General features: G+C 43.7%; 1 protein-coding gene across 1 annotated transcript in view; it reads right to left on the bottom strand.

Annotated features, from left to right (window-relative positions):
* Window positions 1-2,098: 2,098 nt before the first annotated feature.
* znf469 (zinc finger protein 469) overlaps window positions 2,099-19,090 on the bottom strand; it is a 233,639-nt gene continuing 216,647 nt past the window's right edge. Inside the window, exon 5 of the mRNA XM_085359086.1 lies at window positions 2,099-14,065. Within this exon, the coding sequence (XP_085215212.1) occupies window positions 2,099-13,876 (11,778 nt within the window). The 5' untranslated portion in view covers window positions 13,877-14,065. The remainder of the gene's footprint in view (window positions 14,066-19,090) is intronic.

Genomic DNA, 19,090 nt, shown 5'->3' with positions numbered 1-19,090 from the left:
TTGCGTCTGCTGCCAAACCAGCATTCACACAAATATAATTGGAGAAGTTATTTCAACAACACGGTGGCTCTGTTTCCTCCACACTCCCTCTGAATCAACAACATGGGCCGATGGCTGCTTACAGTGTTTACAGAAAACACCAGTGTGTTCGTACCACAAGTGAGATCTTTGATTTTGAAGAAAAAGGAGCCACATATGTGGAAATCTGCTTATATCCTCAACACAGAAGCGCCTTGAGGCGACTTTTGTTGTGATTTGGCGCTATATAAATAAAATTGAATTGAATCGAATTGAACACAGACTAATAGTTTAAACCGTCCTTTACAGTGTGCTGATGATTGCTGTTAAATGTCATCTTGTAATGCAGACATCCACTTCAGTCAGCCAACTGTTATTATTGAATACTGTTTTTTAATCTTTTATTTATTTTTTTCCTCAAGAACCAAATCCTGAGCTTCAACCAAAGAAAGACTTGATTTTTCTGACTATCCTCTTTTCTTCTTGCTTTTTCCCCTCAGGTAATACGGGGAAAAATGCGAGGACCCCCCTCCTTGTATTCTCTGTGTGTATGCCACTGTGTAATATGGCTTTTTATTCCTATGTGATGATGAAAAGTGTTCATGTAGGAACAGAAGCCATTTTACACGTGGTGGTAGAGCAGCATGACGGAAGCATGAAACAAGCGGGAGCTCCTCGCTGCCTGCTTGCCAGTGCTCACGGAGACCAACAACATATGGTTGGATAAATGCAACTGTCTTCTTGCTGAATATTTCCCTGTAGTAAAGATACATTTATGCTCGTCTCTCTGATGAAAAGTGAGCTCAGCGAAGTGCTGATTTGAAGACAAAAATATGGCGTCAGAGTTTGTTGTGTGTGCACCTGTTTTTGCCTCCAGGCACACGCACCTTCCACTGCTTCCAGTGTTTGAAGCAAGCGGTGACAGCTGCAGTCCGCAGGGATGGAAGTAGGAACATTTGCAAAACATGTCATGAACAAAAGAAGAAAAGAGCAAGGAGAGACCTGTACAGATCTTTAATAACCAACTATAAAACAGGCACTTGGTGAGCCACTTTACAACTTGCAAGAGACTCTGCATTTCCCTTTCTTCTCATTCGTATTCATTTTGCACATTTTTAAAATAAAACTTTTACACCACACATTCATCTACCTACAATATAATACAATGTAAGATACATACAGTATAAACAAGATAAAGCACCTTTGTTGTCCTAGTAAATACTATTAAGAATTAAACACTTGGAGTTACAGATTGAGTTTGTAATTTGTGTGTGGTATTTTCAGTGCATGGGAAGAACTCCAAATACAGGTCTTGGGACTTTGATGTCCTTGTATGCACCTGAGTTTATACAATGGAAGCTTTTCCTAATTTTGTTTTCTGTCAGCCTACATGTGATTTACTTGGATGGTTTACACAGTATTAATAAAATACAGAGAGCCAGTAAAAACAGTCTGATGTACGTTTGTAACTGCATCTGCTACAGATCTCATGTTCCCTTCTGAGGACATTGGCATTCACATTACAATAAAAAAACACAATGTAGCACCACGTAATGTTTATACAAAGGCTAATACGATGAATGTCAATGCAGTACAGTAATGTAAAAAAAAAAATACAAAATGACTATGTAGGAAGTATTTATGAAAGGTGCACAGACAATAGTCCATGTCAGTTCTGATGTCATTTGGTCCTTTAGTAGAAAACATTAAAAAAATTATTTTATGAATGCAACATGAACATGCATTTCTAAAAACAAAATATTTTACTGTATTTTCAAGTATTCTTTTTTCTCTCCTTTAGGTAAATGAAATATATTCTCTTAAAAAAAGTTCAATGATTTCTCCAACTAGCATATTTAATTTCTGACCCAATATTCATATCTGCCATTCATCCTCACATTTATGTAATAAAAACACATGTACAAAGAAGAAATAAAGTGACTATGTAAGTATTTAAAGATTTAAAGCATTTCACAGAAAATAGCTGTGCAATCTCATTCACCATAATGAATTGTCTTAAACATTTATACCTGTGAACATTTACAGTCTATTATTCACAGATCCCCCCCCTCCCCAACCCTTAGTTAATAGATTCTGATGTGTCCTTCCTTAAAGGAATCTTAAAGCTAGTGAGTTTTTGGCCAAACAGCTGGCTGAGGAGGTGGTTCTGTGACTCTGCTGTCCGGTAGGAATGGGTCTCCATCGACCTTACCCCTATCTTTGGTCGAGATTTCAAAGAATTGTTCATGGGAACTGAAGAAACTTTCGATATCTGAGAATGCAAAGCTCTCCCCAGAGTTCCCTTTTTGGTTTTATAGTCCCCGTTCTGAGGGCTCACAAACTCAGCCTTCTTTTGCGTACAGCTATCAAGCAGACTTCGTTTCGACTGCAAGCCCAAACTTACAGTCTTGCACTTGGAAATGATTTTGTTGCTAACGACATCATCCCGTACTGAGGACAGCACAGGGTACTCATTCAGTCCATCTGACTTTCTCTGCAGAGACGGATTTGCACACTTGCTGGGGCAAAATTTCTTCTTGGGTCTAGAATCAACGCCAAAATTTTCTTGTGTGACTGGAGAGGAAACCCTTTGCAGGCTATGAGGGGATTTCGTGTCCTTTCTCTTCTTCTGTCGCCTCAGCGGTTCCTTATCCTCATTTGAAGCTGAGGCATTGGGGGAAACCTTGGAGTGAAGGCCTGGTGTTGACTCTGTGGTCTTTGGACTACTTTTGGTGTTGTCAATTGACTTCTCAAGGGCAGCCTTCTCTTTATTCTGACTGTCATATTCCTGCTCAGCACCATGAGATAAGATCTGTTGTTTGCTGCTATTACTAGAAGAGTTGGACATCTGATGCCACTGCTCCTCATCCCCCTGCTGGTCCATCACATCGACAGCTGATTCATCCTTTGCAGACTCAGGTGTCTTTAAACTGATTTGATTTTCTATTAAGCTGACTACAGAGTTGTCACTAGGAGGAGGTGAATCAGTTTTTTCTTCCGTTTCTGTAGCGTCACCTTGAACAGAACCTTCCTCAGCTTTAACAGTCTCCTCCCCCGCACCACTACTCTCTTTAGATGCTGACCAACAGGTTGTTTCTGCTCTAATGTGGATCGACTCATTCTCCTCTTTCACGTCGCATGCTTCAGGAATTGATATTTCATTACCCTCTTTATCAAGATGAGGCGAGGGAGTCGGGTCAATTTCCTCCTTCTTGGGTGTAGCAGACTCAGGAGAATCCATATGAATGCATTTTTCCAACTTTACAAGCAGTTCAGAGTAGTCCTCAGCAATGTCCTCAGTCTTCACACTTGTATTGTTTGTGTCACTGTGGTATTCATTTTTGATGGTCTGTGTGGAGTCGTCTGCCATGGACACAGGGGGTTTGGAAGACTGTGTGTCAGAGTTTTGATTTAAGTGCAGTGAGCTTACGCTAGCAATGCCACTGTCTGAGCTGTTTTCTTGCAGACTGTCAGGGAGAATTCTCCTCTTTTTACTTGTAGGCGAAACACATTCATCTTCTTTGGATGCAGACACTCTGACGGGTCTCAAGACGCCTCGGAATTTGAAAATTTTGTTTCCCCCTGACAGGTGCTTTTCCATGTGACGATCAAACTGCTCTTTCTTGGAGAAGGTGTAGTTACAGGTGCTGCAGATGAAGGATTTTTTAATCACGTGCATGACATCAGCGCAGAGCTCACAGGTGTAGAGGGTGGTGTGCTTCGAATCCAGCTCATCCACCTCCTCGTGAGCTCTCTTCAGATGATCTTTAAGCTCCTGGGCCTCCTGATAAGAGACGGGGCATTTGTGGCACAGGAAAATCCTTTCCAAATTGTGAACCACTAAATGTCTCTGGAGTTTGAATGGTTTGGGGAATTGTTTTCCGCAGTGGTGGCAGTCTCTTGAGGGGTCTTTGCAGTTGGGATGCATCTCCACGCTTTTAGGTGTCTCTGTTTTGTGGAGGACTTCAAGTGGGGTTAAGGCGTTCTTCCCACCAGCTCCGCTGGCGCTTTTACATTTGTGAAGCTTTGCCTCAGCACCCTCTACCATTGTGCTGTCTGCAGAAACAGCTTTTTCCTGTTCTTTATTAACTTTGCTGGCCTCTCTGCTCACCTTGCTGGGGCGATGTTGCATTATTGAGGAGATGAAGTTCTTCACTGCTGTCTCTTGCATGAAGCTGCCCGAAATGCCTAGCATGGATCCTTGAGTCTGACCCCTCCTGGCAAACTGTGTGGCATGCTCCCGTAAGTGTTCATTGTACATCCACACATCTGATATCTCCTTCAAACACATTCCACAGGTCCAAATACCTGTCTTGTTTTTTGCATGCTTCTCCCTCAGATGGTCTCTTAGTTGTTCCCTGGAGCTGAATTTACGCTGGACACACATGTAGCAGGTTGGAGGTGGAGAGGGGTTGTGGGAGAGTTTGTGAAAGTTCAGCTCACCCAGGGTAAGGAACCAAGTGAAACACACTTTGCACTTGTATTGTTTATCTTTGACTTTCATTCCGCCATCTTGCCGTTTCCTGCCTCGCCGCTCTGCCACTTTGTTGGACTTTTCATCATCTCTATTCTCCACATCAACAGTTGCGATTGCTGGAGGAGCTACTGAGATATCTTTATTAGAATCAAAGAACTGGATTTCTGGAAGCTGAAACGTGGTGTTCATGTTTTGGATGTCAATGCTGTGGAAGGTTTGAACGCCCTCTGGCTCCACAGTGTACGGGGTGGATGCTACTTCTGGTTTACAAGATTTGGGGTCAGAGGTCACAGATGAGCTGGTATCAAAGCTGGTGAAGGCAGCGGGACCGCTCCATTCAATTGAAGATTCATCAATTGTGCTTTCGAGAGGTTTCAAGAGGCTGCTGCGGAGCTCTTTAATGTTGTCATGAACAGCATCCCCCTGATCCCTCTGTTTAACATCTGCCAGCGGTGTGACATCTGCCTTTATTGTGCTGTTGTGGCACATATTCAACATGATGGCATCATCAAGAGAAATTGTCTCATATTCACAGTGCTTTGCGTGATTGTCATTAAAAGTCTGTTCAGCCTGGTTTTCCGCGAATTGATCTTTACTTTGCACGAATGTTTCAGGAGGAAGGAAGTCAGCAGTCACATTTGAACGGGGCGATAGCTTCTGCCTTTTGTTTCTTTTGCTGTACACCCTTTGGCACTTCTTCCTTTTTGCCTCATCATCTCTGGGGAAGAGCTGTGAGAATGTGGTGTCATCGTCAAGTAGGGCCTTCAGATCAGGACTTATACTTGGAGGGCTGAGAGCTGTGGAGTTCAAACAGGAGAGAGGATGTACTTTGTCTGCAGGGCTACTGTTTTTCTCACATTTTATTTCGCCTGCCACGTTTCTAAGAATCTCCTGGGCAAGGCTATCTTCTGAACCTTTCAGTTCACACATGTCTTCCACAGGGAGCAGAGTCCTTCTGGTTTCATCACATTCTCTGATAACCTCCTTTTCTACAGTTATAGTACTTTCCACATTATTATCCGTACACACTTCCAAATTTGCCATCTCTGTGATACTCGTACATTTTGTTTCTTCTGCATCAGCAATTTGATTGATCTCCACAGTTTCATTAAGTACATTTGTCTCTTTTGTTGGAGATCGGGCTGTGTTGTCAAAAGCAGGCTCTGAAGCAGCACAGTGAGGGAATTCCTCAGTTCTTTCACTGGTTTTCTCCTGTTCCTCAGAAGATTGGCTGCGCTCTGCACTGCTTTTGAATTCGGGAGTTATAGCTTGAAGTATATCTGTTTTTAATATATTCAGAAGCTCATCAGAGAGATGGTTAGGCTTTCTGTTTACCTCACTGTTCTTGTTCTTTCTAGCTTTGTTGTTCTTCTTTGCTTTTACTGACAGCATTGGGCTTTGATAGCCTATTTCATCTACTGCCACTGCACTTGTCTCACTTGCCATTTCCTCCAGGATGGATTCGGTGTCTGCCGCTTTAGATATGAGAGCACTACTTATCTCAGGCAGGCCATCTATTTTTGTTGGGTAACAGGTCTGTGAATCATCTTTATGTTTTTTCTCTGTAGTTTGTGATGCTTCATAAATAAGCGCACTCCCCTGATGGCTTGATGCTGCACTCTGCGGGCCAGTGTGTTTTTCAGCTTTGACCAAATGCTTCATTGCTTTATGCCTCTTTAACCCTGGCACAGTCCTGAAACACATGAAGCAAATTTCGCAGAGCACTTTGCCCTGCTGAGCGCTGCTCTGTGTCTTTTTTTGCGTCACATCTTTGTGTATTTGCGTTGTTGAACACTGGCCAGTGTCTATTGTTGGTCGCTTCTCTGAAGGGTCTGATGGAATCAGCATTTGTTCACTTTCACAGATGATGAGTGGCTTAGGAGTGGGCGGACCATCTGAAAAGGTTTTTTTGAGAAGTTTACTGTCCTCAACAGAAGCTTTGTGAGAATCTAAAGTTTCTGTTTCAGCCTTGCTCAGAAGGTCTGCATGCACATGCAAATTCTCAACAGGTTTGAGCACCTCATGGCAAACCTCCAGGTTTGTCTTTACATTACCAGCTGTAGAGTCTGTTCTCTTGCTTTGAGCTGGGAGCCCCAGTGAAAAACATGTGAATTTCATACTCTGCTGTAGCACCAGTGGTTCATCGGATGAATATAGCTTAGCTGCAGGGTTGGAATTCAGTGATGCTCCTGTGTCTGCTTCAGTTTTGCTAAAAATCAGTGCAGGGTTTATACTCAGATCACATGATTCAGAGTCATCACTGGGTCTCAGCACGGTATCTGCATTCTCTTTAGGCTGACTGGCTGGTGAGACTGGTATGTAATCGTACTGGTTTAGTTGTGGAGGTTCATCTGAGATGCTGTTATAGTTGAGTGGGCTGAGCTTGAAGTCGTACATTAAATCTCTTTTTCCAAGGCTCTCTGATACCACTGGTGGTTCTGCCATAACGGTTGCTGGAAGTGGAGAGGAGATGGTGGTTTCAGATCTGGGGATTTTACACTCTATCATTCCCAAGTGCAGGTCAGGCGGACTTATTAAAGAGTACTCCATCTCCACGGTTGTGTTTAGCTCCTCACTGTTTGAATTTTTGTTTTTGCCTTTGCTTCTTGGGGATTTTGCATTTTGAATGGAGTCTTGATCAATAAATTTATTGTCGCATGTATTGTTTGACTTACACGAATCCTCTTCTGTGTTACATTTCCGCATAGGCATTTGATTAGAGCTTGATAATAGAGGACTGACTGATGGAGCAGTCGTTAAATAGACGCAGTGACTTTCTTCCACTTCATCTCTGCACGGTGAGTTATGCTGACTTGCCATGAAATCAATGGGAAGCTGCTCTTTGATGTCCTGAACATTTAAAATCTCTTCTCGTTTCTGAGCAGACTCAAAGATGAGACCTGTCTCAGTTTTTAATGAGTCATTAAATGGAGTCATTTTGCAGGAATCACCGTTAATGATGCCATCAGACTGTGAAATGATCAACAGATTGCTTTGTCCCTCTATGGATTGGGTGTCATGGAAGGGCGAGCAGCATCTAGAGCTTTCTGTTTTGGTTTCCACCAGTAACGGACTGCAGGGCTTGTCTGTGGTGACAATCTCTACGGACATATCAGTTTCACTGTACGTCTGTGTCGACAGGCCTATTAAATGATCTTGGCTTGATGTTTCAACAGTTATTTTAACAGTTTTACTTTCTGACCGCTCCACTTTTAATTCGTCAGCATGCAATGAGCTGTTGTCGTCACGATTACCATGGCTACCAGCTGATTGTCGCTCCGCTGCTGCCTTCGTCACATCTGCCATTTTCTCACTAATATCTGAACTGGGCTCAGCCTGAGCTGGTGATAACAGATGAACACCAGAGTGACCCGTAATTCCCTTCACCGCCTCCGCTTCCTCACCCGTGGGTGAATACTCTCGGCTGACACTACTGTTTTTAAACAGCTGATCGACATTGTCCTCTGCATTACAGTTCCCGCAAGATTCCTCATCCACACGTGGCTCATGTGTCACCACACTTGAGCAGTGAGCAGTCTCGGTTAAAGTGCTACTCTTGGAGATATCCTGCTCTGATGCGACTTTACTCTGTGCCTTGTAATCCTTGTTTTCTGTGGCCTCACTTGGCTGCGATGAATTTGGCTGGCTGCCATTGACTCTGGGGTCAGCCTTGCTGGAGAGAGATGACTCTGACTCATCCAGAATGAATTCAATTTCATCCTTCCTCTCACTGATATTTGGAGGTGATAATATATTCTCCTTTTTCATAATTGCTTCCTTTTCCTCATGATCTTCTCTTTCAACTGCATCTGTTGCCTGACATTCAGTTTCTACATGTTGTTGACTTTGGGGAGAGTTGACATTTGGCGTTTTGTGTACTGATATAAGGGGTTCTTTCTTGAATATAGAGTGTGAAATCACCTCCAGACTTTTCATGAGATTTTCTGTATATCTCTTCTGCTCCAAAATCTCTTCCTTTGTTTCCGCAGGAGTGTCTTCTTCAGCACTTCTTCCCTCCGTTTTTTGACCAAGGTGGAGCTGTGGGTGTTCAATACGTGAGGATGCAGAGATTAAATTTGGTGCATGGCCCTCTTTGTCTGAAAATATTTCAAGAGCCCCTGATTCATTGTGAATTGCAGTGTGGGGACTGTGATGTTCACCCATTAGCTCAAATTGAAACGTGCCGTGCCATGAGAGTCCCTGTTCAGTGAAAGGCTCTGAAGGCATCGAAACAGGTACATCTATCGTCGGTACAGAGCATTTAGCATCCAAAGTGGGGCACTCACTCTCTGACTCATCACCCAGACGTAAAGGTGAAAATTTGCTCATTTGCAGCTGTTTGGGGACGTGCTGATCCAGTATCGGTGGCCTTTCCAACTTTGTTGTCTGCAGCTGGTTCTCGAGCTCGTTCACTATTCTCTTTATCTCCAGCTCATCCTCTGATGCACAGCTGTTGAGATTTGCACTGTAGTCAGTTATTTTTTCTGGCAGAGACAAAGGAACGTGATTATAATCTGGCTTCTTTTCATTTGATTTCTCCGAGTTGCTTTTGTACTGGGATATCTCATCTGGTAGAACGGGGCTAACAATGAGATTCCAGTCTCTTTGCTCCAGAAAAGGAGAGAAAGATGACACAAAGTCGTCCTTTTTCTCCGATGTGTTTTCTATTGAATGGAAACCCTCTTTTTGTATCGGCATCTCCGAGTAAAGGCCACCGTCAAAGCCTGTGAGGTCCCCAAACATTGATGAGGTGTCAAATGAAAGCGGAGATTTAATGAGTCCTTGCTCCTGGTCCAGGGGGTAAGGCATGAGGTGGAGTGTGTCTTTTTGTATCAGCGGGCTTTGGCTTTCAGTTGGAGACAGGCACACTTCATCCATCAAAGAGCTGCAAAGAGACCCAGGTTTGTGCGTGACTAGGTCACTGGCTAAAGTGATAGCCTCTTTCACTGCACAGACACTGTCGCTCTGTTTTTCAAACGTGGGAGTGTCTGATAACTCTGGCTGTGCAGCCAGGGAGCCCTCTCTTCTTTTGCCCTTTGTTTTTCTGTCAATATTGAAATCAGTTTCTTTGGTAGAGGGGGACTGTGAATTAAATGTCTTGTTATCTGTGCCGCCACATTGTGTTGGTTCGTCTTTAGGGTAAAGATTGTCTGCTCTCTGTAGGGAATTTCTGTCTGAAGTAACCGTTGTACTGGGTTCCTTTTTGTGAGACACGGGTTTCTCTCTTGATTTTGCATGAGACGTTTTGCTTTTTTCCAAGTGCTTTACTGTGTCTTTTGCTTTTTGTGAGGATGCCGCTAGATCAGCAGCTTCAGGATTTGAGTGACATTTCTTTGGATCCTCTGTATTGTCTTTGATATCAGAATGAATGGCTTTGTTGTTGTTATACTTCTTGACAGATTTTGTGAAAGTCAGTGCAAGTGTGCTGGACTCTTTAAATAACTTCTGAGGGGAAGACCTTTCATGGGTTTTCTGCTCTGGAGACTCTTTGTTTTTGTCTGTCTTCTTCTCACAGTCTGAGTCAGTGCGATCAGTGCTTTTGGGGCTGTTGATACTATCACTTGAAACACTCACAGATGTGCTGAGTTCACTGCTTGTGGACGATCTGCTACCCCGCCTCCTGAGCCTCTGGTGAGAGCTGTGCTTGTCGGGCGAGAGAGAAACCTCTTCGCTTTTTTTCATCTCAAAACAGTCCTTCGACTCATGCCTCCATGCTGCCTGGTCCCTCTCGCTCTTCGCTCGCCACTTGCACTCTTTAGTGTATGTATATTTACAGCGACTACTCTGATTCAGTCGGCCTTGGCTTGCTATCTTTACGGGCTCACATTCATCATCTGAGTCTGAGACATAGTCGTATTCTCCAAAGGCGGTGTTCTGCACCGTAGGAGTTAGTCTCTCCATCACCAAGGAAAACTGAAGGTTTTTAGTACCTTTGACGTGGAGTTTATGGAGCTTATTTTTCTGTTGAACTATTTTGTGAATAAGTTCTTTGCTCCAGGTGCCCCCTCCAGTGTTTTTCCTCTTGCTCTCTTTCACTGCAGTTCTTGAAGTCGGAGAGGTGGAGGCCTGTGAGGGTGCCGACCCTCGAAGTGCGGAGTTGTCCTGAAAGCTCTTAACGCCGCAGCGTTCCGAAAACTTGCTGGATAAGAGTAACCTCTGTGTCCCCGTGTTTTCGCCCTCGCTCTTGCACAGAGTTTTTGCCTCTTTCACTTTGCTGCCTTGTTCCCACGTCTTCTCCCTGGAGGCAATTCTTGAATTTTTATGAGAGACTTCTTTTTTTATGTTAATTTTCTCATCTTGTTCCAGATTCAGAGAGATTTTCTCAGGGCTCTCTACATCAGAGTCATAAAAATACTTTTCCTGTGTGAAAGACACATCATCAACTGCTTGTTTATTTTTGCTCTCAAAGACCAGGGATTCTTTCATTTTCAGAGATTGTTTGTTTGACGATGTTTTGACAGTGGTGAGGTCATCATCAGCAAATGCATCAATAAAGCTGCTGTCTATTTCAGCATTGTCTGACTGATATCCCAGTCCGTTCAAAGCTTCTGTGATTAGACTGTCTAACTTGGCATCCATTTCCAGCTCGGGGAGGTTGACTGAACTGGAGAACAGTTTCATTGAATCGTCTTTATTGTCTCCTTTCATTTCACTGTCACATATCAGGTCGCCATTTTTATTGAGGCCCAACAAAGACAAGTGAAGATCAGACGGACACCTTGAGAGTGAAACGTTTGACACGGACGACACTGCTTTTGCTGGATCTGAATGGTATTTTCTACTGTCCTCAATCTTTGCCGTTTCTTTGAGGTCATTTTGTGCAAACGTGTGATGAGCACAGTATTGCTTATGGCCTAAAAATGAGGCCAGGTTGTTGAAATTTTGATCACACTGTTTGCATGTCAGGAGCACATCCAACTGGTCAAGATTTGCTGTGGCTAATGAGCTGGCTAACAGCTGATGTGCAGAGTATGGCGGGGGAGGCTGCTGGTGCTCCACGCCAAAACTATCCACATAAGCTTTGCTTCCATCCATAGTTGTCTTTACATGACTACTGCTTTGCAGGTAGCTCATCATGTCGTCTTTGGGTCTGTCTGGTACAAAAGGAAGGTTCCGCGGAGCGTCGGAATGAAACTGGTGGGAGTGAGTGCTCAGGTGATCTGAGGGTAACTGGGTTTTGCCTTGTGGTTGGTGATAGAATGGGTGAGAGGGTGGTGGCTTAGATATCTGCGTGTCCTCTGAGCTGATGTTAACAGGGCTCGTGGATGCTGGGGAGTGGGAGGAGCAGGTACTGCTAGATGCAGGATTATGAACTGGGGATGGTAAAGGGGATTCATAAGGCGATACCATCATCAGTCCCATAGGCGGCACCTGTAATGGTGGAAAGCTGTAGTTTCTTGACGGTGCTGCTGGAAGAGAATGATTGAGTCCAAAGAATACTACCTTATTTTTCGACTCACATACTTGTGAGTGGCTTGTTTCTACTTTAAAAGTTGGGACTGTGTTACTGTTTTTTTTAATAATCTCCTGTCTTTGGTTTGAAAAGACATCACCAGTTCTGCTGTTCTGAAATGAGCCAGGAGTTTTCAACGAGCTGGGTTTATGTGATTTTATGTCATCCTGCCAGTCAGAGGGGGAAACTATGTAAGCCAATTTTTGATTGCTTATTTGTCTAGATAACTCAATTCTACTTTGGTTTGGCATGGCAGGGGTGGGTCGTATCTGCTGCCAGGGCATTCTGTTATTTTTAGATGAATTTGGCCTTTGGTCAATCGCTGGCTGGTTCTGAAACTGAAACTTGTCATTTATATCAGTGTACTGAATTGTGTTTGGATCCTCTTGTGAATATGCCTTATTAGGCCCCTCCCATGAATGTGGTATCCTACTTAGAACATTACTGTTGATGTTTTTATCAAAAGCCATTGTGCTCGAGCGAATGTTATTGACTGGAATGCTGTTATATGTTTTGGTGGGAAAGTGCATTGGTGAGCCTGGGACTTGTGAAATATTTCTTGCATGCATACTTCCTTGAATGAGTGTTCTTTGGTTGGCAGCTGTGTCTTTGGGGTGACAGTTTCTCTTACTCCCCGAGGTGATGGCTGCATCCCTACTGTCTGCCTGACCAATTGCATCTGTGCTCTCGGCCAGCCCAGTCTTTCCTTGCTCCGACTGCTGTGAGCTGGAGCCAGAGCTGTCGCTGCTGGCTGAGTCCTCACTCAGGTTTCTTGGACACTGGATGGATGATGCCACCCCTTGCATAAACTGTGACTGCGGATTGTGAGGATAAGTGCTTCGACCCTCTGGTTGCTGTTCATTATTGAACTGAGTGTTGTTCTGAGCAATATTTTGCCCTTCTGCAGGTGCGAAAGAAAACGAGTTATGGGTCACATGAACAGAACCTAAAGAGGCGTTTGTGAAGTCTTGGGATTGTGGGTCCTGTTCACAGGGAAAAGAGTCAGAGGTTGATTCTTCCATTAAATTATATCCATACTGAAATGGGCCAGGCACAAATGTGTTTGCCTTATTTGCTTCTGATAGGGCAGTGGATTTCTGCGATGAAACCCCAAAGTTAGCACCATTGAAAGTCCTTTCAGGAGATGCCCATGCATTAGAGCCACTCAGATGAAAGTCAGTCAGAATCAGTTGGCCGCCAGGCTGTGCACTGTTGCTCTCCATGGATGCTGGCTGCTGCTGCTGTGACAGGGGTGGGTGTGGGTGAGATGATGTTCCACTTGAGGAGCCCAGTGTCTGTGAGGTAAAGCTTTGGGAGGTGAGGTTAGAGGAAGCCTCTTGGAAACAGCGGCTGTAGCTAAGCTCTTCTTGTTGTAGTTCGGCCTCTCTCTCTGGTATACTGGGAACGTGGAATCTGTAGCTGCCCGAAACTGGGCCACGACTGGTTTCCAACTTCTTGGGTGGCAAAACCTTCTGCTGCGGATATGCAATACCAACAGTGCGTGGATTTGTAATGCCTGGTCTGTACAGCTGCTGTGGGTTGCCTCGCTCTGTCTTTACTGACCGCTTCCCTTTCTCTCGGCTGCGGCTCTTTCCACTTGGAGACTGGGGACTGCCTTTGCCACTCGACCAAGTCCTGTCAGTGGCGAACTTTGATCTGTTCTGCAGTGATCTGAAGTCAATCTTCCCTGCTTGCTGTGGTCGTATGACAGCCTCACGCTGCTGAGGACAGTCCCTTTTCTTCTCTATTTTTTCAGCTTTGGGCCCTCTGCTACTGGCTCTGGCCTCAGTGCCTGTGCTTGAAAAGTGCTCTGAAGATTCCTTTGAGGTTTTTTCACTCGTCTGCTCCAGCGTGGTGCCCTCATCCTGCAGTTTGGACTCAGTGTCCAGCTCTTTGACTGCATGCATTCGCTGAGTCTCTCCTGCCATGGTGCACAATGTGTGCTGTGAAGGCCTGGTCCTCAGAAGCGCTATCTGGGAGACAGGGACATCGTCTTGTGTGTAGTAATAATCACTAAATGTCCAGTGGCAGGAACTGCAGGGACCGGGCTTCTCGCTGCAAGCTCATCTCTTCACCCTCATTGTCAATTGCAGATCTGGCACCAAAGCAAATCAGACCTGGAAGGAATAAAGAGCAAAGAGGATCAGATGGCAACCTTAAACTATCTGATGAAAACAATTAAAAACTCTTAGAAATTAAATGTTTTTTGTTAGATAAAAGCAAACAATACTAATTAAACATGCAAGCGAAACATTGAACAGCATTCAGAAAAACTTGTGTATCCAAAAAATACTTTTTGGCCTAGGTGTTAGTATTGAAAATAGAAATGTCAGGAACTTCCAAATGAAACAAATAAAGTTAAAAAACAAAACAAAACCCTACAGTTTCACACAAAGCTACTTCATGTCATATACTTGTTCCCTGTTTCTGCCAGCAGAGAGCAGTATTGCAGCATCAAACAACAGTACTGTCAATATACACTGTGTGATCAATAGGGAATTCCAAAATTCTGTCTTTTCATACTAGTCCTTGAGATATTACTTAGTCTAAGTTCCTTTTTTCAACAACAGACACATTTCAAACAACCACATAGAGTTTTTTTGAGTGCTTGATTCTCGCTTGACAGCAGTAAGTTGTTGTGTCATATTCAACAGTCATACAAAGAAAGCAGTTTCGTCTTGGAATGATGAAGTTGAACGTAGTTCTGAGGATGAGAAAAATTCAGTACATGCATCCAAAGTGCATTGCCAGTAAATGAATCACAGACTCCTTGAGAGAAGGGACACAATGCCACAGTGTTCTTTTGCTACAGAAGGCTTCAGGTTTAGATCATGGAGGAATATCGAGGATTAGTCAGCCAGCCCTTAGACAGTGAGAAGTGAGGGCACACTGACGTTTGTTGCCTTTCCCCAGGCATCCCAGACAGTGCTCTCGGGTCCTGGTTTACTTTGGCCCGGCAATGCTCCTGGTTGATTGAGGTCAGACCAAATGAAACTTGCAGTTAGCACCAAAATGTAATTTCTAGGCCCGGTAACCAAACTTCCAACACATCTTCTGTCTGCCTCCACTGACTATACCGGTACTGGAGGTAGCCTGTGTTTGCCGAGACTACCTTTCTGGTTAAAGCATCTGTTTTGGCTACCATCCACTGTGCTGAAGTGTCCTTGAGCAAAGCACTTGTGGTTTACTGAGGAAAGTTTTAGCTTGTGAGGAATGAGTGAAAACTGCATACTAAAATGAAAAACTAAGTACCACTGAATCGAGCCTCTCTTTTAGCCAGTGACTATAATGGAGCCAGAAAACTGTATATAACACTGTGAGATGTGAAAGACAAACAGACAGTAAGTATGTGCACCCTCATCAGTCTCTCAGGAGATTATTTTTTTGGAACTCTCTGGGTCATTTTGTCATCAGCACCTGATTTTGTTTCCATCTTGAATCCATCCTGTGGAATCAATATTTTTACTAAAACATCCTTTAGCAGTTTGGTATGGTAATTATGATTTATGTACTCTTTTATTTATAGCCGTATTCAGTTAGAGGTATAATTCAGGCAGATTTAAAAAAAACAACCCTACTTTAGTTTTTTTTGCAAAACATCCAAATTCCTTTCGTAGAGATCGTATCTGATCACCTGAGCACCGAGCCTATGATAAGACTGTTTGACAGCACAACATTAGTGCTGACTATCTGGAAGACGATGACAGATGGCTCACAAATGAATTCTTTGTGCACCCTGGCAAAAGAACCAAACCACATTTAATCACGATGAAACATAAATACAATCCTGTTTCTGTAGGAGTATGTCTTGTGGCCTTATTAATGGTAATAAGTTAGCAAGTGCATGGTATGTTGACTGTATTGTAGTGTAAGTGAGGTCACAGCCAGATAGGTCCCTAAAGGTGGACAATTTTTTTTCACTGTATAAATTCAAGCCCTCTCAAAGCCACAGAGACGAGGAGATGAGCTGATATGAGATAAGATGTGTTGGCCTACAGCTTTGAGCCTTGAAGGCCATTATGTTTCCATCCACAAAGCAGCAGTCAATGCTTTCAGATACCACATGACACACAGTGAGATATGACCCTCAATTTTTTCTGACAAGATCACCCTGTGCTGCATGTTTCCTTGTCTCATCCTGTGGTAAACCTCCCAGAGGTATTTAACAGTTTGGAAGGGAGACCTGAAGCTGAGACCTGGCTAGGTTTTGACCTGGTTGTGAAAAATCACATCCCCTTTACAGCTCCACAGAATCTGAAAGCCAAAGTGTCTGCAGGTATCTCTGCCACCGGTTGGGGAAACTGGGGTGAACGGTCTTGCCGCGTCTCCATCAGGCAGCGCTTGATCCAGCACTGCTGAGTCAACAGTCACGATCATACATCATAGCCCCAATTGTATTTGCCTAGACTGGCTGTTGCGGTTTGTGGCTGTGAATGAACGCCTCCAACAACAAAAAGAGCAGTATGAGGATTACAGGAACCTTACAGAAGTAGCACCAAAGCCTGAGCTGTCAGTTTACAAAGAGTAAAGGGTCAATTATAGTCTAAAAATGCCTTGGACACTTCCCCTACAGCCCTGGGCTGCACAGTATTTCTTTCCCTTCTCATAAACAAGAATTATTTCATACAGAGACTGCTTGCATATTAATCTGGCAAATTGGTGGTGTTTTTGCACTGCTTACTCAGTTTTTTCATGAAATAGCATGAATTGCTGTTGGACTGTGTATAAAGACAATGTGGTGGTGACAGAATTGCAAGCTGGGCACAAGTTCATATCAAATCCTGTGTGACTGGTCTAAAATTTATTCCATAAAAGTGCATTTTAGTGCAGTTTTATAAGTCAATTAAGGCTGTGTGTATGTGTCCATGTGAGTGTGTGTTCTTCAGGCCTCCTGTCAAATCACCAAGTCTTTCAGGCAGTGGCGCCCCATATGGCTTCACCACAACACCACCCTGACTCTCAGCTTGAGACTGCTGAGTGCCTAAGAACTGGTGTGCTTGTGGTATAAGTCCACGCGTGTTTGTGTGTGTGCGTGCACATAACTGTAACAAAAGTGGCTACACTGTTTTCTCCCATTACTTTCACAAGGGTCTGTACTGGTTTCTCACAGGAACGAAGGAAGGGATGGTTAAACGGTGCTTGAATGAAAGCTCAATTTCCTGGAAGCCCCTTTCCTGTCATTTTAGAACAGGATGTATGTGGTGTTGGTTTAAGTGAATATTTGCTAGTAGCGCTGTCAAAATCTTTGTCGACTCATCACATCAGTCTCACATAGCTGCTTTTGCCATTTAGAGGCCAAAACCTCTAAGCGCCATATCTCTCAAAATCAGTTAACATAAAAGACTACAGGCTCAGCATCTCTTTTTTTATGAGCCACTCAACACCTCTGTTGATGTGCGTTCTGTAATAGGAGAGTACCCAAAGGTGGCTCACAGAAATGGTAAAAGCAGACCAGAGCTACTAAAATGGGTGATCTTAACAATGCAGCAATTCAACATTTGTTTAAGACACCACAAAAAAAAGGTGGCTCGGGAAGACAATGACTCTCCAGAGAAACAAAAAACCCTTAATGCCAAGAGAAAAGCAACAGCAGGGTGAGTAATCCACTCCTACAAAGAATGGCTTGCTTTATAATAATGGAAATCAATAACTGCCATCAGCTGCTTGTTCGCCTTTTCCAGATGCTTGTGCACTGAAACATCAACATGCAGTGGTCTAGAAGATCACTGAGGGAGAGAAGACAGATGAAGACGAGAGATGATGAGAGGTAAGAGGTGATGGAATGGAGAGGCATTTATGGGGTAACGGGGAATTCCATTAAGTAGAAGGAAAAGTGTGCAAAAGGGATGGGTTGTTCAGTGTGTTGCGTAGCCCAGTAGGCTGTGTAATGAGAGGGATGCTGGTGGGGTGTCTCACTGCTCTCCTCACACCTTTCCCAGCATGACCAGCCCAGTGAAGAGAATGCATGGTGAGAGTGGCTGGCCCCAGGCCCTTGTTGGGGCTCTCCGCCAAAACCTCTGTCAGCGTGCCTGCCTCCTCCCCTGTAATTCTGGAGACATCCATTATGCAAGCAATTTGCCTTTAAGATCTCTGCACTTATGTCTATTTAACGGCAGGCTAGGAGGAGAGATATGACAGTGATGCGCTTTCTCAATTCTGCCACCGCAGTTATTAAAACAGAAGCAATGGATGTGGGTGTGCGAACAGCAGTGGCCTGTCAGTAGTTCATAACCTTAGTTTCTCAGTGTACGATTTACAGAGGATAATTAATGAGTCATCTGTCTTCTGCCATACTGGTGACATTTTGCGAGAAGTCAGTTCAGAGTGTCTGAAAGAAGAGCACATCTGAGCACTTCAAATGAAGCAGCGAGCAAAGCACTAAAGGAGGTTTGTTAAATTTGTGCCTCCCTGCTCGCCACCACCCTAACCCCACCCTTCACCCACTGTGGTTAACTGCTCAGTGGGTAAGATAGAAGGTGTGTATGTGTATGTGAATCTGTTAGTGTGCATGAGTGTGCGCGTCTCAGAGGTTTTGGTGTGTAATTCCAGAGGCTGTCCTTACCCCCTCCCAAGTTTTTCCTCTTTCACAGACGAGTTTTTTCTTTTATTTATTTTTTTTGCTAACCACTGAATTCTGGAGTCAGTCTGTTTCCATATTGCTAACCACAGCATTCCATCAACATGATGGAATCTTTGTTTTAGAGCATCTCAAGGTTATTATTTTTTCTTCTTGACACAGTTTCCAGTATTTCTGCTTGTCTGTGGAATATTACTTGTGTGGCTGTGACAGAAAAAGGTGTGTGTGACAGACATGTAAAACATGAGTGAGTAGAAGAGGATATTAATGAAAAGGGCGATGGAGGTAAAATTTCCTGGCTCCTTCTTGTTTTTAATGGAGAAAGTCTTCCTTCTTTACCGTATCAATATTTGCTTGTCCTTTCTTCTGCCTGGGCAAAAGTATTTGGTTGCCTCTAAAAAAATCATCAGTTGACATTCTCATTTAGCCTCATTTGTAATTGTTTCAATTAGGTCCAGGGCTGTACTCGGGGGAAATTTAACCAGATGACAGTTAATACTATAAGACACACCAAGAGCTCCAGTAAAATAACTAACTATTAATTGCTGCACATATCTAGGTATTT

Source organism: Diplotaxodon limnothrissa, linkage group LG7, assembly GCF_057381915.1.
Source record: "Diplotaxodon limnothrissa isolate DT_005_m linkage group LG7, D_limnothrissa_male_GT1.1, whole genome shotgun sequence".
Lineage (NCBI taxonomy): Eukaryota > Metazoa > Chordata > Actinopteri > Cichliformes > Cichlidae > Diplotaxodon > Diplotaxodon limnothrissa.
This window is presented reverse-complemented; position numbering and strand designations above follow the sequence as displayed.